Below are 25,734 nucleotides of genomic sequence, written 5' to 3' on the forward strand. Positions count from 1 at the left end.
ACAAGTACATGACAAGAGTGAGTCATTTTGTAGATTTTTCTATTTATTTTTTTTCTCTTTTTTTCTCCATATTAACAAAAAAAAAACAGTCAAGTTTCAAAAACACAATACCCTTTTCCCATTCACTGTCCCCACATATAAAATTAAGGCCACTTTGAAAACTGTATGTCACTGTCCAGCAGGACTTTTTAATGACAATGTACAAAAACATTCTTTACAGAGGACAATAATAATAATAGCAACAGTCATAATAATGACAACCACTGATCACAACTAAAATCACTATGAACATGAATATAAACCACAGCTGTGCTTGAGTGCTTAACTCCAAAATGAGTGTAGTTTGTGCCTCAAGAGGAGTTTGGCTAATCTTCCCTTTTAAGTTCCTACTGGCTCTGTTGTGTTGTGGATAACACAACATAGTGAGTGATGTGGATGTTGTTACCAAGTGTGTGCTTTTTTAAATCAAGTGCTCTAGCTCAGAATTGGGGGAACTAGCGCACAAGTATGTGCTTACACAAAACAAATTACACAACATGCTAGAATGAGGTTGTGACAATGCAGATTGAAGCAGACATTCACAATGATACAAACACTGACCTCTCAGAAAACTGCTTAGATCTTTGAAAAACGCTAGGATAAACAGCAAAGAGCTGGCGTCATTAACCACATGGAAAAAGCAGAGAGAAAAAGGGGGAAAACAAGTGATAGAGCAGAAAGAATTTTCAGTGGTAAAGGATATTTGAATTTGCTCGTCTAGCACTCCTCGCTGCTCTACCTCTTGTTCCGTCTCTTATCTGTGCTTTAGTGACATTTCTTGTCTCCTGTTTCTCTCCTCACTCTTTTGTCTACACCTTGTCCAGTAAAGATCGTTGGCAGTAGAGCAGTCTGCGTGGCGTACCATAGCGGCGGAAAAAGACCAACGCTGCCAGTGTCGCAATCACACAAACTAAGAGGAAGAGAGGCACCACCACAGCGGCAGCTCCGCTCCCACTGCCTGCACCGCCGTCCTCATCCACTTCAATAATGATCACCTCCGTCTCCTCTTTCTCCGTCTCCCGCTCCCTCTCCCTCTCTCTCTCTCTCTCCCTCTCCCTGTCTCGCTCTCTGTCTTTGCTTCGGTCTTTGTCCTCGCGCTCCTTGTCCTTCTCGCGCTCCTTGTCTTTGTCATGACCATCACCTCCTCTTCCGCCGTCCGTCTTGGGGTCTTCGTTGGGGCAGCCCATCCAGTCAGTCAGGGCTGATTTGGGGTACCCCGGTTCCACACGCATCATCTGGTTGTTGAACTTCCAGTACTTGTTTGCTTTGTAGAAGTAGGTGTATGCTGAAAGTAAGCAAAAATAATGACCTACCTACTCTAAAAAAGATCAGTAATGACAAATTAAAATAAATATCCTTACCTTGGTCTTTGCTCATGAAGGCTGCCTTAATGTTGTCAGGAACCCCCTGCCACACACTTACAGCTTTTGGATAGCCATCGTCAACAGATTGTGACTGCTCATTAAAGCGGTAATACCTAAAAATGAAAGGAAGATGTGTTATGTCAAACTAAGAAATCAGTACAGAATTGGTGAATATATTACACTAAATGGGGATCATTTAGTGTAACCACTGAATCCGCTTTTAGATAAATATTATGTTGGAAGTCCAGAGCGTTACTTCCTTATATAGTAATGCTTCATCTTTTGGTCTGAAATGGAAGTTTTTTTTTCCCCCTGGCAGCTGATGAATTTCTCAAGTTACTGGCATATGATACAGACTGAATGAGCAGGTGACTAACTTGTTTCCTCTGAAGTAGAATGTTTGTCCTGTTGGTGTGTAGAAGATTGCAGCATCTATTCGATCTTTTGGAAGCCCGTGGCCCATTTCCCTCAGAGTTTTGGGGAAGCCAGAATCTAAAATGGACTCACTAAATACCCAATATCTATCTCCTGCAGAAACAGTAAGACAGTTAGATTTAAATGCAAGACAAAAGACATCTTAATTATTGTATCCAGAGCGCATACCTTTGAAGAATGCAAATTTCCCATCTTCCCTTTCAAAAGCGGCATTTACGTGAGTGGGTAATCCTCTCCAGAAGTGGCCAATAGGCATAGGGTATCCGTCCATGACATGATTGTTTCGTACTCGCCAGAACCATTTATCCTTAATGGGTGAAAAAGGTACATTACAATAACAACACAATATAAAATTGCTCCCCTATCTCCACCAGTCCAAATCAGTTATATTCTTGTTTGGCAAGGCCTCAATCATCTGAGTTAGTCACAATTACCTTGAACACAAACATTTCTCCTCTCAGAATCGCAACCGTATCAAAGTGTCCTTCACAAATGTTGGGGCCAAAGCGGGGTTTTCCAGGGGAATAAGGAGGTTGAGTTGGGTTGTACGGTGTATGTGGTGTAACATAAGGAGAACCAGAGCCTTTAAACAATACAAAAAAAAGTTCAGTCTAACTCTATATACAGTGAAATGTTTCTCCTTAAAACATACAGTACCTGCACCATACAATTGCTGGATCCCTCTGCGGTCATCTTCTGGAAGCTGGAAGTTATCAGTGTCCATCCACTGATAGAAAGGCGCCATAATCGCAGATGGGTCATTAGAGTGCTCCAAACCCAGAGCATGGCCCAGTTCATGCACAGCAACCAGGAATATGTCATTACCTGATAATACAAGGAATTTTTAAGAAAACATTGATTTAGCATACAGTGATTTAATTGGTTCATGACAAATGAATGAATCACATCCAAAAGTCCCATGAAGAGAAATGATGCAGGCTATTTAGCAACCTTACTTCTGCTTTACTCCAGAAATAAACACTGCGGTTAATAAGAAGGAAATACTTCATCTAGACTGAACATGCTCCTGTTTAAATCTATGAGGACAAAAGACTCTGACCAACTGCATGGGTCACTAGTTTAAATAGAATAATTTGAAGAAAACCCCTTTGACGTCACTGATTTGAGCCAAGTCTTACCCTGTAGGTCTTTGTTTCCAATAGTCCATGGCTCAGCTGCATCAAAGTGAGTGTCTCCACCGATGCCATTTCCAGGGAAATAAGCATGAGCCAGGAAACCCCCTTCTCCATCAAATGGACTGCTGTCACCGTGAAATCCTTCGCCAAAGAAGAGCATTATGTCTGCAAAATCCTCCACTTTGTCTCGAATGTAGCTGTAGGGGATTTCCCTGAAGCGAAGAGGGGTCACGCTCTCCCAGACCTTGAAAGCCTTCCTGATGGCTTCATGTGTCTCATACTCTCCCACCTTTGGAGTGTAGTTCTGGATTCTGCAGAGAAGGAGTATTAAAGATTTAGGTTACAAATTGTTCCAGCGACATTTTGTGCATACAGCAGATTTGCTCATTTAATTGCGGACTTACGAGAAAGTGATGTCATTTTTGTTCCATTTCAAGCCCTGGACAGCGTATCTCTTCCTTCTAAGGTTACTTTTGAGCTCTGCACCAAACTTATCAGGAACACCACAGCGCGCCCGTTTCATCGCCCTTTGTGTCAAAAACATGGTATCACTTGTACTATAATCCAAAAAAACATGTTCTTGACCGCAAAAGGTATTTCAAAAGTTCTTACAGGATAGTATCTGGGTCGAAGGTGCCAGTGATGGTGAGGCCATAGAATCTCTGCATAGAGGCTATTGCTGAAGTGATGGAGTTCGGGGAACGGAGAGAGTGGGTCCGCAAATCCCCTGGGGGCAGATAACCATACTGCTGCAGCCATGACTGTAGGGCAAAGAAGAAAATCATTAGACATTTATAGAAAGTAGTGTTTTTGCATTGATTTAAAAAAAAAAAAAATTGACACATTTGTAATTGTGTGGTCTTTTTATGAGTCTGAGATATAAACACATTCCACACTGACAGCAAAAAATAAGCAGTTTTACTAGTTGTGCAGGTGGGAGTAACAAATGTCTACTTCGGCAGACTCTTACATAGGCCTGACGCTGCTGAACTGACCTTCAACTGTACTAATATGTACCACACTACACTAACAACGACAAGCCGTGATCATTTCCTAGCAAAGCAGAGTTGGGTTACGACAAAACCAAAATGGAACTTTCCATCACTTGGTAAAACGCCTATAAGCATCACTTGTTTTCATTATATTATACACTATTACATTTAAACATCGTACTTTCGGTCTTAACACGCTCAGTGTCAGTCCAATTCTGGTTTGACAAGTGTACTGGTTCCAACACGATTGCAACACACTTTTCTACGTTTTCCTCTGTTGGCTGTTTTTTTTTTTTTTTTTTCTTTCGCTAGACTTAACTTTTGTAGGCCATAAGCAAGATGGATCAAGAGATGGAATTTGTTCAATCAGAGCATAGGACTGGGAGTGTCCTGGGGTGAGCCTGAGGCCTTGGGCAACCTCAGCTTGCGTCTCCAGCCCTTTTGCAGCGTCAGTCAGTAATTTTGCTGGGAATTTTTTTCCTCATTGCATCCAAACCTCAAAGTCAGACTCAGCCACTATTTATTCATGTGTGTCTGTCTTTGCCTTGTCACTCCACCCCTCTGCAGCTCCCCCATTTCTCTCTCGCTCTCTGTAATGGACAACACAAATCTGTAAAGGCATATCAAACACCACACCCAAGACGGATAATTGATCTAAATCTCACCTAATGATTGCAGTGATGAAAAAGAATACAGTTGTGGTTTAAACATGTATATAGCGACTGAATAAACAACTGACACAACTGCTTTGGACGGGTAGAAAAACAAGAGCCAAGGTGGGTATTACTGTATATTCAATCCTACTAGACTGCTATGAGTAATGGCTTTCGGTCTCTCAGGGTGTTTTACGACAAGCAATTATGTTCCTAGCATGACATATCACTGCCCAGAAGCAACCCTACAAATGTATCAGTAACATTATAGTATTAAAAGAATAGCAGGTTGAGAGGCCTTGTTATGTTTTAATCTGTGCCTCTTGGTCTGTCTCAGGGAAGCATGGAGGTCTGAGTGGTTAGGCTTTGAATGAGCCTTTTCTGGCTGTGACTCACCATGGAGCTACAGTGGACACATAAAGACGCAGTGTTACAGCTCATCCGCACCAGTGCCACAGAGAGGAGCCCAAGGAGGAGAGACTGAGGTTAGTCAGGAGAAGAACTTGTCCAACTTCTGTGATCTCTTTCTAGTAACTGTTTATTTAGGCAGTAATTCACGTAAAGTCACACTGGCATCACACAAAAGAATTTCGTATTTTCTTTTTCTCCGTGAACTCAGTCAAAAGGGGCCCATTGAGTGACACAGTATACTGTACTTGTTTTAACTGCAAGACTCCCACGCCTCTTGGATAGGTCCCATAGGTGGCCTGACAAAGTCTTATTCACCACTGCAACCTGGCTATTTTTGACCACAGAAATGACCCGAGTAAGCACCAAGAAGAGGAAACAGTCACTTTTTTCCCGTGGAACTGGAGTTGACAGCACATGGAAATTTAAGTCTTTGAAGTTGAAAAGTTATAAAAAAATATTGCGTGGTAAATGTTGCATGTAATAAAGGGAATAACCAGAGTAATGAAATATAGAAGCTTCTGAGTTATAGCGTTTAGCTGCTGAGTTGGTGTGCAGTGACTATATTGTTTGGTGGAATATCTACAGGCATAAAGCAACGGTTGCTATGCATGTCAGAGCTGTGTGAAGGACAAGGAAAAGTGACAGGGATCGCATTTCAGAAAAGAAAGAAGTCAGTTGTTCCATTTACTGAAAGCGAGTGGGAAAGAAACTCAACAGTGATGAGGCTAAGCGTATACCCTGCATAAAAACGACGTAGCCCATATTTGCACTTGGCTTCTATGACCAAGAAAGCACAACTGTAAAAACATTACAATAAATCTAATTCCCTTGTCTTTGGGGCTTTTCTTCTCTGCACAATACATCACATTCCCTATGCTTGTAAAATCAGGGTCAGCTGTTGTACTTTTCCATAATACTCAATAAGCGCCACGGTCCTTAAATTTGGAACTTTGCTCTGTTCTTTGGTGAACAGGAAATTAAGCAAGGATTTTACTCATTAGCCTATTTCCTTTTACACCTTATATCTTTGTTCAGGAAACGGTCCAGACCAGACTGTGGCATTCACTCAGAAATGAGTAGGATGTAATGCCCACTCATCCTTCCTTGCCACTTCCTCAGGATATGGCCCTAAATCCCCACATCCACAGAAAACATTCAAACAAATGCAGTGCATTCAAAATGCAGTTCTCTCTTCTTCCGTTCATTACATCATGCTCTGCCACAATGCCTGCCATTTTAGTCATTGACAGTGTCCTTACTGTATTTTCGGCTTTGAATTTTGTTCATGACCATCTGTCTGACTATGTGGTCAGAGATATGGGAAGATTCCAACACACATTTTTGTAAATATCACTGTGCATAAAGCAACATTTTGTACCGATGATATAAAAATAAGACTATGCTGACAAAGGCAAAACTACATTTTTTGTTTAAATTTAAGTAGAATGTCACTTTTAACCTGTTTAATTAATATGAAATAACCTTAAAGCAGTCAGTTGCTAACAGTGTTTATTACAGGAATGTTAGCATACACATTTATTGTGCTGTTTTTTTAGACTATGGGAGCCATCATAGTGTCTATTATTGTGAAAACAGCATCCAGCCTGCTGTCTCAACAACAATATAAAAACACAGCTGCAGGTGTACCAACTCACATTTGTTTAAATATTAGCAACATAAATGCTCACTAAAATGAAATATTAATTTCAATGACCTGTGGGACCTTTGCTGAAGCCACCTTAATAGCTTGTGCTTCCTATTGTGTACATGTGTATTTGATATTGCTCAATAAATTATTGCTTTTTAGATGGACAGAAAGAACATATCTTTGCATTTACATGTAGAAGAATTGTCAATATGACAGATTGACTTGAATTCAACATGAGTAGAGCAGTAGGTCAGTGAGTCTTTTCCACTGACACAGAGGGAAAAACACTTGATGCTGATCCCACAATGGTCCCGCTGAGAAATCAATCTTGGATAATCATATGAAAACTGTAAAGAAGGTCTGTTGAAAAATTAGGGCAGATGCACGATATTAACTGATGGCCTCTTGTAACTTCAAACCACAATTAAACGTCTTCAGCTGAGTACATCTACAATGCTTTTGATAAGTCCTGACACTGTAAATCACACCTCCCCCATCGGTCTGACTCAGGACAGATGTCAACTATTACCTCTGCCCATCCCTCTGAATATACATGATTCTCATTCTACTTCTCCCCTCTCTTTTACCATGGCCACAAAATTCACCCCTGCCTCTGCCCGTGACCACATTACAAGCTCATGCATTTCTCTCTCATTTGCCTGCTCTCCATTTCCCATTGTTTTGCCATCTCAGCGATTGTTCCGTTTTTATGAGTAAAATCATCATGATATGCTGTTTCCTCTAACCCTGGGTCACAGGCACCAAAGCAAGAGCTGTTGACATCATTGTGGTTCAGCATAAATCACAGCAATCAACAAGATGCCAAGTTTACACGCTAAATAAGCACCTTCTGTACATAAAACTTTGAAGTTAGACTTTATGGGCCTTATCAACTGTTTGTGAGAATGATTCATGGTTTATTTAGTTTAACAGTAAACCTAAATATTTCTACTTTGGGAGATACTGTACTTATGAAGACGCAATGTGTTACTCACACTTTTTTATTGTTTTCAGAAGAATTTTCGATCTACTTACCTCTGGGTTCATCTGTCGCTCCGTCTCGCCTTGTACGCTGAACTCCCAAGCCAAAGCCAGCAAAACTAGTCGAACTAGACATTTCAGCCGAGGGGCCATCTTCCCCCCCAATAAAAACTAAAAAAGCAACTACAAAAACTGTGATATGAATAGGATTGTTTGTCAGAACATCTGTAAGGGTGTGCCAGGATGCGTAAAGAGCGAGAGCGGTCGATGTGGCGCTGCAGTCAGAGATCTTTAAAAAATCAACCACCGTTATCTTCTGAAGTTAGGATGAGTCGAAATCAGGTTGTGCATTATTTATCCACAGCAAGATCTGATTGACAAGGAAGTTGAACTGTTGCGTTGTGGAACACGTCTCCAAAGAAAAAAATAAAATAACTGAGCGCTTTGTTCCAAGTTTTGCCAACTGGGTTTGTTTTCATGTAGAAGTCTTAACTCTTTGTTGCTCACCCTCTCCTATCTCCACTAGCTTTTATTGTGGTCGATCCATGCTCATCCCTTTCTTCTCTCAGACAGCGCTGCAGACGTGGTAGTTTGATAGTCCCGGGAGACGCGTGCGCGTGAAAGTGGACGCTTCTCAACGTCCCACTTCTTTCTGCCCGCCTCTTCTGCACAACCTACTTTGTAGGTAATGATTTTTTTTTTTTTTACCTTGGCATTTGCTATGACATAGTTGGAGACCATTGTCTGTGTATGTTTTCAGGCTTTACCACAGTTATTGATGTTTAATTATAGCCTATTGTCGGATAGATAAAGTCCTTTTTAAAGATGAGAAAATAAAGCACGCAGTATTTAGTGGTGGTTGTTTTCTTACTTTTAATTAGTTTTGCAGTATAAGATATACCATTTAAATATTGTATAAAATATAAAATGTCCTCTCACTGCTGGACTCTAAGTAGGGAAGCTGCGCCCTCTAGTGTACCATTTGTACCACTATATTTTCATCTAACATGACAATCAAAATTCAAAAACAATGCCATATCATGCGTCATATTGCTTGTGTGCCAAATATAATTTGATGCAAGTCAGCTTATATGTTTAATACTGGGAGAGTGGAACATACAACTTTGAAAGGACATGTATTACATTTTATCATAAATTCATGGTTATCGCAACAAAAGGGCAATTGCAGATATTAAGGGTAAAAGTCACATTGAATACTGTATGCTCACTGATAACAAGTAATAGGACTGTGCTTCCGGCTTGACGAGACAATAGTTAAAACTAAACCACCTTGAATCATCAGTTTATCTGTTACACATTTAATGACAAGAGACAATACAGACACTACTTTATATTTGCACCTCAGACACTATGCTTTACTGGCTGTATATAAGATATTTCAATAAACAATAACAAGCTATAACAAAGACATTATGTTAAAAAAAAAAAGAAAAAGAGAAGGTCATACAAAAAAATGCTTTTTTTTTTTTAACCAAGCATCTCAAGACACCATGACCATGATAACTACTTTTACAACAAACATCCCTTAAACTATGACATTTCAGTGCTAGTTTTGTTTTATGTTTTATAATGTTTATAAACTTAAATAACAACAACATCAACAACTGTAAAACAGACAGCTCAAGTAATGATTTAAAAAGCAGCACTACACAAAAACAGAGTACAGAAGACACCACTGCCTACTGTTCTATAACAGGTAATTCAAGCCTATGTTTCATCCCCTTTATGAGCTTCTACTGCAGCTCTTGACTCCATCCTGGACCGTGCAGAAGAGCGCACAGCCCTGGTGGGCTCGTTCTCTCCTTGGCTGCCAGAGGGAGACTCATGAGTCTCAGCGTTGGTATTGAGGAGGGTTTTGTACTGGTTCCAAAAACTAGCAGAACTCCTAGTGGCAGGAACATGAGTATTCATCACTGCAGTATTCATTTGATCAGAGCTGGAGCGACAGCTCCGTACTGACAGTCGTGTTTTTGAATACACTCCATGATGTTTCATGTGACCCTTGAACAAAACAGTTACAAACAGTTTAGTTTATGGAACAACAAACAACAGAGACATACACAAATATTTAATTTTACCTTCAATCCGCTGCGGCTAGCATATTCTTTCCCACATTCAGCACAGCAGTATGTTTTCTTCTCTGGGCGAGACAGAGGGGATGGGAGTGTTGGAGTCAGACTTATAGGTACAGAAGTATCCACTGCTTCACTATGCTCCACCCTGTCTTCCATTTCATACGATCCAAAATTGAAGTGCTTTTGTGTCTCTTTGACAAAAGTAGATGTTTGTGCATTGCTATTCTCATCAGTAAGCTCTACAGTCTCCAAAGTAGATGGTGTTTTTGAATCTTTATCAGACACAATCACCTGTTCATGCTTTGGTGTTCCAGGTTCACTAAAATCTTCTTTATCAGCTTTTGCTAGCTCTGGTGAATTGGGCTCTGACAGAATTTGTGGTGTAGCGAGGGATGTTTCTTTACTCTGTGTTGTCTCAGGTGTTAGGCACGCCAAAGGATCACAGATCTTTTCAACGGAAGATTCAGAACATTGGAAGATTTCAGAGGAGGTGGACGCCTCCACTTCTAAATCCATTAGACTCTCCATGGTCTCTGCTGTTGAAGACATGGTATTTTTTGAAATGGGATCTGGCGATGAGTTGGACACAGACACCGGAAACTCAGCATCACTCTGCTTCTGCTCACAGTCAGTAACCCCTGTGCTCTGATCTGATGTTTGTTGGTGATCAGACAGCAGAGTGTTACAGGTTTGATCTGCACTGCCTGTATGTGTGGCTTGTGTATTATGACCAGAAAGAGGGTCAGAATTGGGTTGTGTGGTGATGCCAGGACTTGCAGAATCAGACTTGCACTCATCTTTTGATTTTGTATCATCTGTAGAAGCAGAGGTCTGATTTTGTGAAGTTAAAGTTGGGACCTTGGGTAGACCCGTTTCAACCAAAGGTGCTTTGCTTTGCTCTGAACCACGAGCTGCAGGATCATCTGAGATTCCTGGAGGCAATTGCCCTCCAAGATGCATGCGTATGTGGTGCTGAAGCACAAGGGCATTGGTGAACTTGCGTTGGCACAACGGGCAAGAGTTTTGGACACGTGAATTGGCTGGTCGAGCATGGTGTGTTGCTAAATGTGACCTCAGACTACCTTTGGTCGAGAATGATCGACCGCATAACTTGCAAGGGAATGGACGTTCACCAAGGTGTGTAGCCTGGTGTAGACGCAGTGCACGTGGACAACTCATAACTCTTAGACAAACACCACACTGATTGGCTGCTAAATTGCTGGATAGGCCTATTGCATTGTACGCTGAGAGCTGTCCAGCTAAGTTGCTCGATACATTTGCATTCAATCCAAGAGCTGCAGCAACATCATGTGCTAGGTTTGAAACCGAACTATTTACCAATGCTGAGGATGTTGGGGATGCCATCACATAAGTTGTTGAGGTGCTGGCATTTGAGAAACAACAGCTGGGTAACCCAGAAGAAGTAACTGGGTTGCTACATGAGCCCCATAAAGATGATGTTTGAGAGGACACTTTCTCTAGTTTCTCCACCAGTCTCTGTAATTTGGATGTTTCAGATGTAGGTGTGGAAGTGGGCACTGATGATGACAGAGAGCATTGTGCAGTAGTAGATGGACACGAGGGTCTCTCTGAAGCGGAAGCAGTAAATGACATCTGACGATGACTAGAAGATGTGAGCTGGTGCAGAGTTGGGTTTGAAGGTAATGGAGTGCGCAGAAACCCTAAAGCTGGATGACTGAAGATAGAAGCAGCAGGCGAAGAGGAGACAGATGGAAAAAGAAGCTTGGAATGCTGGACTAGTTGGGAGTAAGGTCCAGGAGAAAGGATGGGAACCTGGGGTGGAGTATTTTCATCAAAGTGCTGTTGCTTTGAACTTTTGAATACTCCTGTGAGTGCAGAGGGTGAAAGCAATGGAGCATTGGAGAAAAGAGGGGATGATAGAGTAGAGGTGGTTGAAGAGGAGGCACTTGATGAGCTTGCTGTTATTGAGGCGACTGCTGCTGCTGCTCTATTAAGTTGTAACAGAGATTGTGATAATAAAGCCAAGTCCACAGTAGGTGGGAGAGGTAAAGAGGAGGGGGTACATTTTTCAGTGGCCAATCCTGAAAAAGTAGTATTTGTACCACTGACCTCTGGCACTTCATCAAATCTGCTTTTTCTTGTCTTCTGATTGTGTGCACTGCTCAAGGTTTGTCCAATATCTGAACTTCCGCTACTCCCTAATGACATCCCAAACAAAGATGGAGGAAGCAATGAAAGTGAGAGTTCTGGGTTCTGCTCTCGATGGCGTAGGAAATGAACCTTGAGGTTTCCTCTTGTGGTGAAGCGACTAAAACAAACTGGACACTGAAAGGGACGTTCGCCCGTGTGTGAACGCAAATGTATCTGGAGTGCTGAGTCGCTACTGAACGATTTGCTACAAAAGCGACAGACATGTAGAAGACGACCAGAGGAGGTGGATGTAAAGGAGGTGTCTGCTTCAGAGGCTGATTGCAGGGATTGTTGAATATTAGATATTGACGTTGGCAGGGAGTTTTGTAAGTGTAGACCACTGTGCCCACTTAAAGATGTTGTATTGGATGACTTTTCATGAAGATAGCGACTGGGCAAAGCTAAGGAAAGTGCCAGGGGGTATGTCGAAGAAGCCAGAGAAGAGGACTGAGTGGATGATTCTGGAGTACCTTTAGTAAAACCATGGGCTCCAACACTCCCACTGCAGTCTTCCACTGTTGGTTTCTGAGGCTGAAGGATTTGAGATAAGGAACTGCTTGGCTTTGGCGGTTTGTTGGCTGTCTGAGAGGGCAGAAGGGAGGAGAAGCATGCCAGCAGAGGAGCCACAGATGTAGATGGTTGACTTCCAGATGTTGGAATTGTTGGGCTTTCTGCACACTTGTCCCCTTCCAGACAGAGTTGAGGAAGTGTTGAAAGAAGATTTTGGGAGGGTGTATCAATACTGTAAGAGGCACCACCCAAACGGAGCACCTGTCTACATATTTCCTCTGTTATTTGCATCTGATGAATCTGCCTTTGCTGCAACACCCGCAGTTCCTCCAGGATTAGTGCAATGCTGAGTTGCATTCGAGGTGGTGCAGTGGCTGTAGAAGTCACTTCTGGGCTGGGGGCAGGAGTAACTGGACTAGGCGGTCCCTCTGGAACACGGCTCGGACTTCCGGGATGCAGTGGAGGGCATAGGGAGGCGCATGGTGATGATGAAGAGGAAGTTGTGGTGGCTGAGAGCCCCAACTTTGGAGAGGCCATATGTGAGTTAAAAAAAACTTCTCCGAGGAAAGATGTGGAAAAGACAGACGAGATAGGATCCTTCAGAATCTCTGGTGAGATAACAGGAGTCTGTTTTTCAGCAGATTGATTGTGTCTTTTATTAAATAGACTGGAAACAAGGGAAACCTGGGATCTTTGCCGTGTAGACGATGAACCCAAAGAAGAGTCTGGGATTAACGAGTGCGACTTCACAGCCAATGGTGTTTCTAAAAGAAACAAAACATCAAAATTTAATTATATTTTAATCAAAAACATTGTACATAAAGTTTCACTAAAAGACTTCAATCTACGTGGCCTTTTGCTTTTTCATCCCCATCAAGCTCTCCTTTCCTGCTCCTTTGTCCACTGAGTGCACACACACATGCTTGTACTAACATTTGACCACTGCAAAACACTGTTAAGATGCAGAGAAACACAACTTGTTTCCAAGACAACAGGAAATAATTGTATTTTTGTTGAGAACAGTGTGTAAAATAACTTTTGATTTGCATAATCAATACATACATACATATCCATATACAATAATAATAATAATAATAATGATAATAATATTAAACAGACTCTTAAATGTGTGTCTAATTGTGTTTAAAGTAGGCCAGAGAATCACATTTGCCATTACACACATGCTTCAGAACCAAGCAACAAAACTCAAAGGGCCCCAAGTTCCCACATTCGTATAAAGGATATGGGAAACCAACCTCATCATCACGATATTTAACACCTTCAACAGCATTAACAACTTTTTTTCCTTTGGGACCAGTACATAAAACCACTTTATAATAGCATAACTTAAAGTAATATTATGTAAAACATATACAATAAAGTTAATATAGTTTAAGACCCCCCTCGAAAACAAGATGGCACATCTCAAGGGGCATTCCATTAATAAATTCAAATCAAATCAAATGAGCACCCCTGTTCTACTTAAGAAACATTTGCTTGTTAAATCCTTCAAAAGTACAGTTTCCAAACAAACCACGACAATAAAGCACTTTCTATGGATTCTATTTCTCACCATTCTCAAGTATCCGACTGGTACCAGAGGTCAGGTTCAAAAGCTGCTGGGGTTGTTTCTGTTTCCGACGGGACATGCCTCTGCAGGATTGGACCCACGCACGGGGGCACTGGCCAGCATACAACCTATAATTTTGTCTATCTGCACACCAAAAAGTAGTCAGATATCCAATAAAAGTGTACAAAAAGTAAGGATTTTTTTTAAATTCTGCTCCAGGTTAATAGCTCTGAATAATTTGTGTCCACATAAGTGGTGCAAAAACAGAAAAAGTGGAGCATATTGAAGACTAAAGAGCCCGTTGACATGTGTGACACTGTCTCTCAACAAGTCTCCCTTTTCACAAATCTCACCAATTGGCTCTCCTTCCCTTTCTCTCTTTCATTACACACAGCTCACTTGTTCATCCACTACTTTACATTCTAATGGCGAGTGCATGCTCTTTCTTTTGAGCCAAGTGTCCCCTGCCTTTTTAATGAAAGCCTATTGCATTGAACTTCATCACCTAAAAAGCCTCTCCCTGATTTAACACGACTTACATAAGTCATTGGTGGATGTGTAGCTCGTGAGAGACGGTCAGCACAAGTGCAATTTGATGTGCTCAAAAGATACTTCAGATTTAGAGATCTAGTTATTCACGTCATCAGTGTTGTCTGATAATCCCTGCCTTGGAGCATGAGCCCAGTAAACAGTGTCTGGAATTAGGCGGAATTTGCAACAATGGCATGGAGGGACCACAGCTGAGTGCACATCACCCTCTCAGAGCCTCAGAGCCACATAAGGCCTCAGACTGGACACAATGCCCTCTTTCTACCCACATCTCGACCGCTTAACACGTGAGTGAAGTGCTGTAAATGGCCACATAACAAGAAGGACCCACAATTTTTATTGATTTATGATTATTTTGTTCATTTCAATGAGATCATAACTAATTTGCATTTCATGAAATCAAATAGTAACAATGACATAACATTGATTAACACAAATGTATAAGAAGCAAAAAAACATGGTCATATGGTGTGTGTGACAAACAAATAGTAGTCTAAGCTTGTAGGCTTGTCCATAATAATAAGAATTATTATTATTAATAAGAATATTATTAGCCCTATTCAGGGAGAGTCTTCATTGTTTGATTTTGGCATTGTTATTATTAATCTTTTACTTTCACTTTTACTTATTACCTTTGTTATTTTTTCATGCTTTAATAATCATACAGTTTTAAAATTATCATGTGAATCAATCAGTGCAATAAACTCATACGGTTGTCTACAGAAGATTGGGACCAACCAGTGATTTAAAGTCGAATTTACACCGTTTTTTGGGTGTTTTTTTATTAGGGGGGGTTATTCGAATTGTTCTAGTGCCATTTTGTCCGTAGACTTCCGATGTCTTCGACGCCTAACCTTAGTTTTAATCGCTGTAGGCGCGCTCTACTGTCGGGATACTGTACAGCGACCTGTTGCGCGCAAGGCGCGCTCCCACATCATAACAAGTTATGATTCATAAAATTATGATTTCACACAAATACAATCCCGGATGTGCATTTCCCCGCTAGACCTCTCGTCGTCGACTCAACCATCTTAAAGTTAAAATCAACGACACTCACCATGTCGAAAACGATGATCTTTAGCACACAAAAAAATTGGTTCGTGGCGATGGGTCAAAAAGCAGGCGAGGTGGTGTGGTCCGTCTCTCAGCCGGGACACTGGCGCTGCATTTCCCTGTTCACTCCCTGGGATGCGCAGTCGGACAACCGCATTTTTGGTTCAATTATTTATCCCCGTCTCCAATAGCGACTTTAAAACACTCAGTGAACAAAGGATTTTTATGTGTGGATATTTTACCTTATGTGCACCCGTGAGAAATCAAGACCGCACGTGCATGTGTAGAAGCTAACGACAGCCCTATCGTAACAAGGGAGTCTCTTATCCACCGCACCGCTCCCCTTGTACTGTTTGAGGGCCTGCTCTTGTTCAGCCTGTCTGTTCCCTCTGCGGTACCGTCTCTGTCCGTCTGTCTGTCGGGTTAGGGCTGTCTGTCTTCCTGTCTGTTATAATTAATGGCCCTCGCCGCCAGACGGTCCTGTGGGAGACCGCGGTCACGATGAGCTTTTTGTGTGCATCTCACATAGACGACCTCACCTTCACCGTTTTAGTTCAGGATACTTGATTATTATTGTGCAATCCTGTCATGTCCTCTGAAAACCTATCTACAGTATGCCATGCTGTTCTAAAGCCATGGCCTAGTGTCCATGCCTTTGGGAATAGGCATGTTTAGCCTCTATATGCAATAAAAAATAAAAAAAACATTTGTACCCTGTCTAACTAAAAACGTTCACAAATAGCCTATGCATTATGAATTGTATTAGCCTATTCATTTGTTGTTTGTATGCGTTGGCTCTTACGTTCCACAACAGTCTCTAGAGGGCGATGTTTCTTCACGCATGTCTACGGGCCTACTATATTAATCATCATGAAAGATAACGTAATATGCTTGAAACAACTGATAAAGAAACAGTTTCTTAAATAACAGTGGTCTGTTAGACTTGGGATAAGGCTGATATGAACCTGAAAAAATAAATAAATAAATATAACCCATTTCTTTTGCATTGGATTGTGTCATACACCAAAAGTAAATACATATGCTTGTTGATATAGATAATAAGTGTCTTTTAACTGCAATAACTGAAATAAGGTCATGTGATCTTTTTGTGTCCAGTGCCCTGAGAGCCAAACACCAGGATGTAGAGCTCTGCAGGATTAACTCCCTAAGCACTCCAATGCAGCTCAGCGATGGCTGCAGCACTACAGCGCAGGAGCATCAACAGGTAATATGGTTGTTGTTTTATTATGTATTACATATGATGAAAGACTGGTGAATTCTACTAGTACTTCCAACTTAAGAGTGGGGCTGTTGTGGAACGGTGCATCACATAAGAGTGAGCTCAGACAGTCAGGGATGATCTCCTGATCCTAACAACCCTGGTTTAAGCAAAGTAAGGCATCCCATATCTCTCTCAAGCATTAAAAATGTCTTTCTTTCTTTTCTGAATTATGTATAACTTTATAAAAAGAGCAGTATACTAACTAACCATACAACTTATATGCCAGAGCTGTATGACAACTATCTGTCGTTCTTTGCCAGAGATACACCCTAAGAAAAAACACAGTTAAACATTGTAGCTGTTTTCTGATTATTAAGAGATTGGTTTCATTTACTCAGACCTAAATATTAAAATTTTCATTCTTTTTCTTTTCAAAATTTGCAGTTAAGTGGTTTACTAGTTCACAATGGCGTCAATGGAGGAAGAGCAAACATGTACACTTTGCCGGGACTTCTTTTGCCAATCTCAGCCCTTGCCGTGTGGACACAGCTTTTGCTCATCATGTATCCGAGAGGCATGGAGGGACTGCAAACGCTTCACCTGCCCACAGTGCCAGGATGAGCCATGTGAGGTACTCTGCGACTGCTGCCCCCTTGAGACCGAAAAGGCATTGGCTGTGAAGACCTGCCTGAGGTGTGAAGTGTCTCTGTGTGTCCAGCACTTGCAGCCTCATTTGGAACACCCAGCGTTCAGCAGTCACCTGTTAGTGGATCCAGTGAGCGACCTCTCCCTGCGAAGGTGCCCTGCTCATTCAGAGATATATCGCTATTACTGCAAAGATGAGCGGGCGTATGTGTGCGGAGACTGTCTGCTGGACGGAGGCCACGCTGAGCACCAAGTCAAGGCCTTGAGGCAGGTTGAAGAGGATCTCAAGGTTATCTACCTCTTTATTTTTTAGGTCATAAAATGTATGGGCTTATTCAAATACAAATGGAATTTATTACACGATTTGTATCCAGTTCATTTCATCATTATGATCCATTTTTGGCATTTGGCATTGGCATTGGCACAAAGAGCAAGTTTCAAACTGCTCACCTTTGGTTGTGGGGCTTGGGTACTTTGCAATAATACTGTTAAAAATCTGAAGCAATTCATATAAAGCAGGGTTATTATGAGTTGGTGTCCATGTTGTTTGTTTTACAGACCATTCTCCGAGAGCTGCTCCAGAAGGCAGAAGAAAAAATACAAAATGGTGACAGGATTCTCAAAGAACATGAAAACAGTGATTGCACTATACTTGTAAGTCATAACAACATTAAGATTAGGAGACATTTGTAGCTAATACTTTTTTTTTTAAATATAGGAGTCGTTGAAAAAGGATGGTGCCCAGGTGGAGCGAATGGGCGCAGACCTCGAGGCCCGAGTGAAAGCACTGGTCCTGTCTCTGCGGGAGCTGACCGAGAGGCAGAGGCAGCAGATCACTGAGCAAGTCCAGGAAGACTGCACGAAAGTGAGGCGTGACGTGAGCCAGGCACAGAGCATCCAGCACTACCTGTCTGCGCTGCTGGCAGAAACAGACCCCTACCTGCTCATTTGGGTAGGGCTCAGTGCTGATCACACAGTCTTATGTAAGCCAATTTATCTTCTCAACGAGGGGTGTAGATTTGAGAAATGGATCACACACTGCTTTTGTGCAGCTTCACCGTGTGTTGCCAATTTGTTTTTGTGCTATTTATAGATATTCAGACGGTATTTTCACATGTTTGGGGATAGTTGTGTTTGGAAAAAATAAAAGACATGCTGCATTTAGACGCATTTAATTTAGTGATAAGGTGGTTTCCGAGGTAAACTAACCACTTGAACTAAGACACTGTTATTATTGGTACTTAAACTTGCAAATTAATATTCTGACGATTAATTAATTAATTTGCCCTTCGTTCTTTTAGGCCTTTCAATCAGATGACACCAAGTGAGTTTTAACCTTGAATTTTCTTGTGTGTGCAATTTCATCTGTCCCGTTAATTGTTGATTTTTTTTACAGTAGATGCCCAAGCAATTAGTAGAGAACTGTTCAAAGACGTGATGTGCCATTTCCTTGTATTTTAGGCTTTTATCCCACTTGAACAACCCACCGTTCAATCCAGACCCAATCAGTTTGGACAAGAAACCGGTCTTTGAAGAAATAGATCGCAAGTACAGAGATTTCATCACATCTACTCTGCGCTGCCTCAGTGAACTCAAGAGGGAGCTCTGTAAGTCGAGTGATTTAAAGTGAGGAACCAAAATAAATAAATATTTATTATGACATCTTTATTGTCTGCAGTGACCAGTCCATTAACCCTAGACTTGAACTCTGCACACCCTCTCCTGAGTGTGGCTGATGACCTCCGCTCAGCCACACGAGTTAAAACGCGCCTGTCCTGTCCCGCTCATCCCGAACGCTTCGACCACTGGCCCCAGGTCCTCACCGTTCAGACTGTCTCTGCGGGAACACACTACTGGGAGCTGGAGGCTGAGGGATTCTGGGATATTGCTGTGTGCTATAGAAGCATTGGCAGAAAGGGCAACCAGGGCAATGCCTTTGGGAACAACAAGGTGCATATTATTTTCAGTTATTGGTATTAACAAATTACACAGGAAGAACTCATGGCCCCCCATTCATTCCCATGTTCAAATTGTTTGTATTTATTTATTACTAAACGTACACTCAGACTTTCCTTTTTGTGTAATTATCAATGAATGAAAGAAAGAAGACCTCTTCTTTCATTTGTAAATCCATTGTAACTACTTGTTTCCTTTTAAGACCACTTGAAAAATGGCACACAAAAAAATCACATTTTGCATGGTAGGATCTTTACAAGGTTCCAAGCAGAAATGGGAGTGAGACCAAAGCTTTTATTGAAAACAACAAATAAACTGAAATGGTTGTTTTGCAGCTGATCAAAAGTTTAAGACTGCACGCCTTTAAAGGACAAATCTGTGCAAAAATGTGGATTCAGTCTCACGTTCTGTCAAGTATTGACACTGTCATGACATTACTGTCGGCTCCAGTAACGGCTTTCATTTGGGTCGAGGATCGTCCGATGTCTTGATGAACAGCCAATCAGATCTTTCATCTAAGCGCTGGTGAAATTTCTTTCAGTCTTCCACTTAACTCTTTTGTTCCAGATCCTTCAACAACTCGACCATGTTCAAAACAAGATTTTTTTTTTTGCTTTAGCCATCAGGACATCATGATAGTGTGAATATTTGACGCTGAATCCAAATTTGTGCACAGATGTGGCATTTTAAAGTCATTTGGTCCTAAACTTTTGATCAGCTGCAGTTTCAGTTTAATACCTATTTTCAATCAAATATTTACTGAAATATTCACTCCCATTTCTTTTTGCATAATGAAGTTCTGCTTCGAATCTTGTTAAGATCCAACAAAAATGGCAATTTTTGACAATTATTTATTAGAAGAGCTGTCAATATGTTGTGCATGATGTAATGCTAAATCTAATTGTAGGTTTCTTGGAGCCTAACTCAGCAGCGTGACAGAAAACTGGCTGCCTGGCACAACCGTAAGAAGACACGCCTCATGCACCAAATGACTGGGAATCGAGTGGCTGTAGCGATGGACTACTGTGCGGGCACCATCACCTTCTCTGAGGTGGGAGCCTTCGGAAACCTCACCCACATTCACACTTTCTCTGCCACACTCACAGAGCCAGTGTGTCTAGGCTTTGGACTGTACAAAGCTGAGCTTCACAGCCGAGTATCTATTGTCAAAGCCTGACGATCCATTAGGTGACTTTGAGAAAGTGGTGTTTTGTCAGATATGTAGCCCTAATCTTGCTCACTTTGGGCAATTTAAATAAACAAAACAAAACTGCCACTGCAATCCTTTTTTGTTCTTGTTTTGGCATTTTTATTACAACACATAGTGGAAGCAGATGGTTGGGATGATTTGAAGCAGCTTGTAGTGGGAGAACAAAATAAAGGATCTGGATATAGTTTTTACAGACCAGTATGTTACACTGATCTATACATATACTATTTTTGTGTGCACAAATTACATTATAATGTCTCAGAGGAAGAATGGGTTAGACTCACAACTTCTGCTTCTTTATTCCACCATCTTTATTTATTTATTTCCTGCCTAAACGTATCTGTTAAATATGCCAAAATACTGTGCAAATTACATATTAAAGCAGTTACCGTTCTATTTTTACGTTTGTTTTTCCCAAAAGTAAATTGTTTCAAAATGAGATTCTGACACTTTAAACTCATCCATTTGGAGCAGATGAAATATTGTTGTAATTTGTGGAGGTATTAAAGGCGTGAGTGGGCGGATGAAGCGCAGTGTGAGAAAGAAGCAAACAGAAAAGGGGCGGCTGTGAGATGAAGACACACACGAGGAGGTGAGAGAGTGAGGCGGTCGGACGTATGCTGCCTTTGTTAAGATAACTGCTCCTCCAAAATACAGAGAGACACAACATACAGGTTTTTGACAGAAGAAGAAAATACCTGCTGCATCTTCTTTCAACAAAAACAGGTAATTATTATTTTGCCTATTACTTAATGATCAATTAATCAGCTAAATGAAGTAGTTTAGGAATTGTCACAACATATTTTTGCTAATATTTGCTGATAAAAATGTGCATTGATTGTTACCTATCACAAATCAAAAACTATCACTCTCTTCATGTTGTGAATGTTGGATTTATATATTTGTTTCTACATTGCTCACACTGATGCTCAGCACCAGTTATGCTACTTAAAGAACTTTTGTTTATTGTGACATATTGGTATAATAATAGATTTTCCATAGATATAAAAGTGTGAATGTGCTGAGCAGGTTTGGGAGGGGCGAGGGGGGGTCCTGTATGTGTATATAAAAGCAGATGGTCACTCAGTGGAGTTGTCCCTAAATCTCAGTCTCTTTCTGCCTCCCTCCTGAGTACTGCATCCTTCCCTTGACTCCCATCCAGATCCTTACCTCATCTATTTTCCCCCCACTTTCTCACCCAACTGTTTGCTGTTTGGACTGATCCCTGTCGTCTTATGTCTCTTCTTGTCCCCAGCTTCTTGCCTTCAACTTACTTGACAGCGCACGTCAGGTTTTTTTTTTAAATTTAGATTTCCTGCTGAATAAAGCACTTTGGAGAGGCATGATCTGACTGACACAGCAGCCACAAAGCAACTTGTTAGATCTGGGATTAGGGGTGGACAAATGATGAGAAAGACTGGAGAAAATGAAAGGATTTTATTAAATGTAATGGCTATGTAAATAATACTACAACAAGTTTCAGATATATTATCTACATTTCTCAACAACACAAAAATCCTAACAGATGCTTTTCTGATTACTCGCCTAATTTAGGAAAGAATTCCCAAATTGTAAATTCCATCATAGCATGTTTTTTCTTACATAAACTTGCCCACAGTAGTTTCTAAATTTACCATGCATCCCAGACTCCCCTTTGACCTCTCTCTACTGCTGGTTGTGCTTTTGCTGTGGGGAGCCAAGGGGCAGAATGACACAGAGCCCATCGTGCTTGAAGGAAAGTGTTTAGTTGTTTGTGACTCCACTCCTTCGTCCGAGCCGGCCGGTAACGCCCTGGGAATGTCCGTTCGGTCAGGCTCGGGACGAGTGGCCTTCTCCGCCAGTCGTCAGACCAACCACGAGCCAACAGACATGAGTAACCGCACTATGATCATCTACTTTGACAATGTGAGTCCCTGTTAGACTTTGTGTATCAGAAATGTGTTGAAATACTGTATCTTAATGCTTGTTACACTCACTTTGGTGCGACCAGTGACAGTGCTCCTACTTCTCACCTAGAAGTAACTATTTTGCATGTCAGGGTTGGGTTTCCTCTATGTGCAGCTGTTTCTGCTGTGAACCTAAAACAGGCACAACAGGGTAAATCTTCCAAGGGAGTCCTGACTCAAGATCTAGAGATACTGTATAGGTGCTGCATAGTGGTAGCCCACTGCCCCTTATAAGCTGCCTGCAGTGAAGGATGAGCAGAGAACAAATTTCCCTGCGGTGACCTTACTTTGCCTGTAGTAGAGATTTTAAAACATCATTTAGTATTATCAATTTAGGTTGATTGAGTTGAGGATGTTTGCCTCTATCTTCAGAGGCTTCTTCTCGCTCTTGTAGTCACATGGGAGACTGTTTAAAACACAGGACAAAGGTGTCCTGATAAAAGCCCAAGTGTAAATAGGCCTCCAGCTATTGTTTTGCAATTGACTTCAAGAGCAAGATGAAGCCACTGTAGATGGAAGATGGAAGCCTTTCCTGTACAATCTGCACATGCTAATTACACTTACTTTTGTCAATTCACCACATATGTATATAAATAGTATTGCTGTTCTTTTACATTATGTGTGTTGATGTTTTGTATATTTTTCATTCAAATTTCCTCTCTTGTTTACTCAGATTTTGGTAAACGTCGGAAACCACTTTGACCAAGAGAGCAGTATCTTCCTGGCACCCAGAAGAGGAGTCTACAGTTTCAACTTCCATGTCGTGAAAGCTTATAATAGACAAACTATTCAGGTTAGATTACACTTTGGAGTCTGGTCATTGTTATTTTTTGTGATTTAATCATGTTAATTCTGCAGGTTAGCCTGATGGTGAACGGTTGGCCCATGATTTCTGCTTTTGCTGGGGATCAAGATGTGACTAGAGAAGCTGCGACTAACGCTGGCCTGGTCATCATGGAGAAGGGGGACAAGGCTTACCTCAGACTGGAAAGGGGCAACCTAATGGGCGGATGGAAATACTCCACTTTCTCTGGATTCTTGGTGTTTCCATTGTGAGGACAAACAATGCAGGAGATAATATGTGAATTTGGAAAATGAACATTTCTCTATGTGCATGAACAAATGTGTTTTATGCAAGAAAGCATCATGGACTGTGCAGCTCAATACACACTGATGAGGCATAATATTATGACAGCAGATGACAAGGAGAAGAAAGATCAGTTTATCAGAGCTCATTTCTTCTGATGATTTACGTTAATTTGTAAGACACAAAAAAAAAAATGTAAATCTGAGTGAGTTCGACAACAGGCTAGTTCACATGGCTGGACGACTAGCTCAATGAGTGTGATTGACTTTAAACCATAAGACAAATATAAGTTTGTGAATTTAATCCCTAGCAATTATCCAATCCACTTTATTTATATGGCACAATTAAATAACAAAAACATTTCCAAAGTGATGCACATAGAATAGTAAAAACAAATAAAGTAATCTGGTTCAATATTCCATGATTTTCTTTTCCCACAGAGTTATTTTCCATTTGAGATTATGATATTATCAAACTCTTCAATAAGAACTCAACCTGTCAGAATGCCAAGACAAATAACATCACCTCAGAAGATAATGTTCATAATGTTATTCCTGATGGCTGTACATTAAATCCTTTTGGGGATGCTATACATTAAGTATTCTGAAACATAGTCTAACCATGTACAATGTGGGCTTCTGTGTTACTACTCCTGACGCTTTGTTCCTTAAACCCATCACGTTTGAAACACTGCTGTTCACCACATGGCCTCCTGTTTATTTTAGGGCCATGCCAAGTTTGTTCTCTATTCTCTTGTGTTGTATGACTGTACCCCTCTATCCTATGCCAGAAGTCTATAATCTGCAACAAATGTCTATTTATAAAGAGATTTCTAATATATTATAAAATAAATAAATGAAAATGTATTGTTAAAAGATTATGTCATGAATACTCTTTTGTGTCTCCTTGGTCTGTTTTTATTTTTGACTTTTTCTTTCAGGAACTATCAGCCATGTGTGTCGCATATTTGCATATTAAGATGATTAATATCAGAAACCAGGCGCCCTTTATTTGTAGGGGCTTACTTCGGTCTGGCTTGGGTGCTTTGAGTTGGGCTTGATATAGACCTACTCTGTCTATGGGCCTATTTTTAGGAAGTATCTTAAGTTTTATGAGCAAATTAATCTGTTATCAGGCACTTTGCCTCCCTCCCTTAATACCTCAGTGCCATGGCAGATGTTTGTAAATATAGCCCTCACCAGCAGAGTCGGCGTTGGCGTGTACCAGGCGCACCGGCGTGAGGCAGCGTGTAGTGCTGGAGAGCGGATACTCCATGCAGAGCCGCGGACAGATGGAGGCTTTGGCGGAGAGACAGGCGGATCACTGCAGGACTGCCGTGGATAAAGTGTCACATGAAGTCACTTACGCGTCCCTGTGTTATTATGGACACAGTTTCCCATTCGAGCTGTCTATTATTGAGCCATTATCACTGTTGAAATTATTTTTGTATGATTAAAGAGGGGGTATTATGCTTTTTTCAATCACATAGCACCAGTCTATAGCACACTACAAGGATGACCAAACCTTCAGTTGGTCTGTCAATGCAGTAAATTAGAATAACTGGCTTGTATAAAATTGCTCTCTCAAAATGGCTGTAGTGAATGTCTTGAAATAGGCCTCTGTCTCTTTAAGAACCTCTGACCCTTTCCGACACGCCCCCTCCACACTGTCTGTGGCATCAGTGGGGAGGGGGTTCTGCTGAGGAGCAGTGGTTGGTTACTCGGCTGGTGACGAAAGCTCGGAGGCGTCTCCAGGAGGTGGAGGCGTTCCTAGGAGGACTCAGGCAAACCTATCCCTAAAATGGCCGCCATCAGAGTTTTTACAGATTACTCAAATATACGTGAATGTCCCAAGGCAACACTTCAGGCATGTTTTTAATGAGGGAATGACATAATAACGTGATGTAAAGCTTGAAAAAGTTGATTTTGCATAACCCCCCCCCCCCTTTAACTTATATAGCCTGTATATTATATATTTTCTTTCTAACATGTAGCAAAAATGGAGTGTAGATATAATATAATCAGAACAAACTGCATATCATGTTGCGAATCCAATAAAT

The 25,734-nt window shown here is 41.2% G+C and overlaps 4 protein-coding genes across 6 annotated transcripts; 2 read left to right on the forward strand and 2 right to left on the reverse strand.

Annotated features, from left to right (window-relative positions):
- On the reverse strand, positions 1 to 8,286 carry mmp14b (matrix metallopeptidase 14b (membrane-inserted)). Its single transcript, XM_079568868.1, has 10 exons — positions 7,714 to 8,286; positions 3,587 to 3,735; positions 3,379 to 3,501; positions 2,978 to 3,285; positions 2,496 to 2,663; positions 2,273 to 2,421; positions 2,007 to 2,145; positions 1,781 to 1,931; positions 1,401 to 1,516; positions 1 to 1,324 (listed from the first exon to the last, which is right to left on the reverse strand). Exons 1-10 carry the CDS (start codon positions 7,810 to 7,812, stop codon positions 849 to 851), a joined length of 1,878 nt encoding a protein of 625 aa, XP_079424994.1. The 5' UTR covers positions 7,813 to 8,286; the 3' UTR covers positions 1 to 848.
- Positions 8,287 to 8,962: 676 nt separating this feature from the next.
- sall2 (spalt-like transcription factor 2) lies at positions 8,963 to 16,194 on the reverse strand. 3 transcript variants are annotated; one of them, XM_079568867.1, is made up of 4 exons: positions 15,614 to 16,194; positions 13,122 to 13,201; positions 9,759 to 13,045; positions 8,963 to 9,681 (listed from the first exon to the last, which is right to left on the reverse strand). In XM_079568867.1, the coding sequence occupies exons 3-4, from the start codon at positions 12,972 to 12,974 to the stop codon at positions 9,388 to 9,390; spliced, it is 3,510 nt and encodes a 1,169-aa protein (XP_079424993.1). In that variant the 5' UTR covers positions 12,975 to 13,045; positions 13,122 to 13,201; positions 15,614 to 16,194; the 3' UTR covers positions 8,963 to 9,387. The 3 variants fall into 3 exon arrangements, with proteins under 3 accessions (XP_079424993.1, XP_079424992.1, XP_079424991.1); XM_079568866.1 differs by having other exon boundaries at positions 9,759 to 13,201; XM_079568865.1 differs by lacking the exon at positions 15,614 to 16,194 and adding an exon at positions 14,011 to 14,312 and having other exon boundaries at positions 9,759 to 13,201.
- On the forward strand, positions 14,460 to 19,077 carry trim110 (tripartite motif containing 110). Its single transcript, XM_079568875.1, has 7 exons — positions 14,460 to 14,843; positions 16,726 to 16,834; positions 17,276 to 17,765; positions 18,035 to 18,130; positions 18,195 to 18,459; positions 18,778 to 18,800; positions 18,938 to 19,077. Exons 3-6 carry the CDS (start codon positions 17,298 to 17,300, stop codon positions 18,792 to 18,794), a joined length of 846 nt encoding a protein of 281 aa, XP_079425001.1. The 5' UTR covers positions 14,460 to 14,843; positions 16,726 to 16,834; positions 17,276 to 17,297; the 3' UTR covers positions 18,795 to 18,800; positions 18,938 to 19,077.
- Positions 19,078 to 21,180: 2,103 nt separating this feature from the next.
- On the forward strand, positions 21,181 to 24,524 carry cbln12 (cerebellin 12). Its single transcript, XM_079568876.1, has 4 exons — positions 21,181 to 21,368; positions 21,898 to 22,547; positions 23,262 to 23,381; positions 23,447 to 24,524. Exons 2-4 carry the CDS (start codon positions 22,278 to 22,280, stop codon positions 23,642 to 23,644), a joined length of 588 nt encoding a protein of 195 aa, XP_079425002.1. The 5' UTR covers positions 21,181 to 21,368; positions 21,898 to 22,277; the 3' UTR covers positions 23,645 to 24,524.
- Positions 24,525 to 25,734: the final 1,210 nt, after the last annotated feature.

Source organism: Gobius niger (genome assembly GCF_951799975.1).
Source record: "Gobius niger genome assembly, chromosome: 13".
In the NCBI taxonomy this organism is placed as follows: domain Eukaryota; kingdom Metazoa; phylum Chordata; class Actinopteri; order Gobiiformes; family Gobiidae; genus Gobius; species Gobius niger.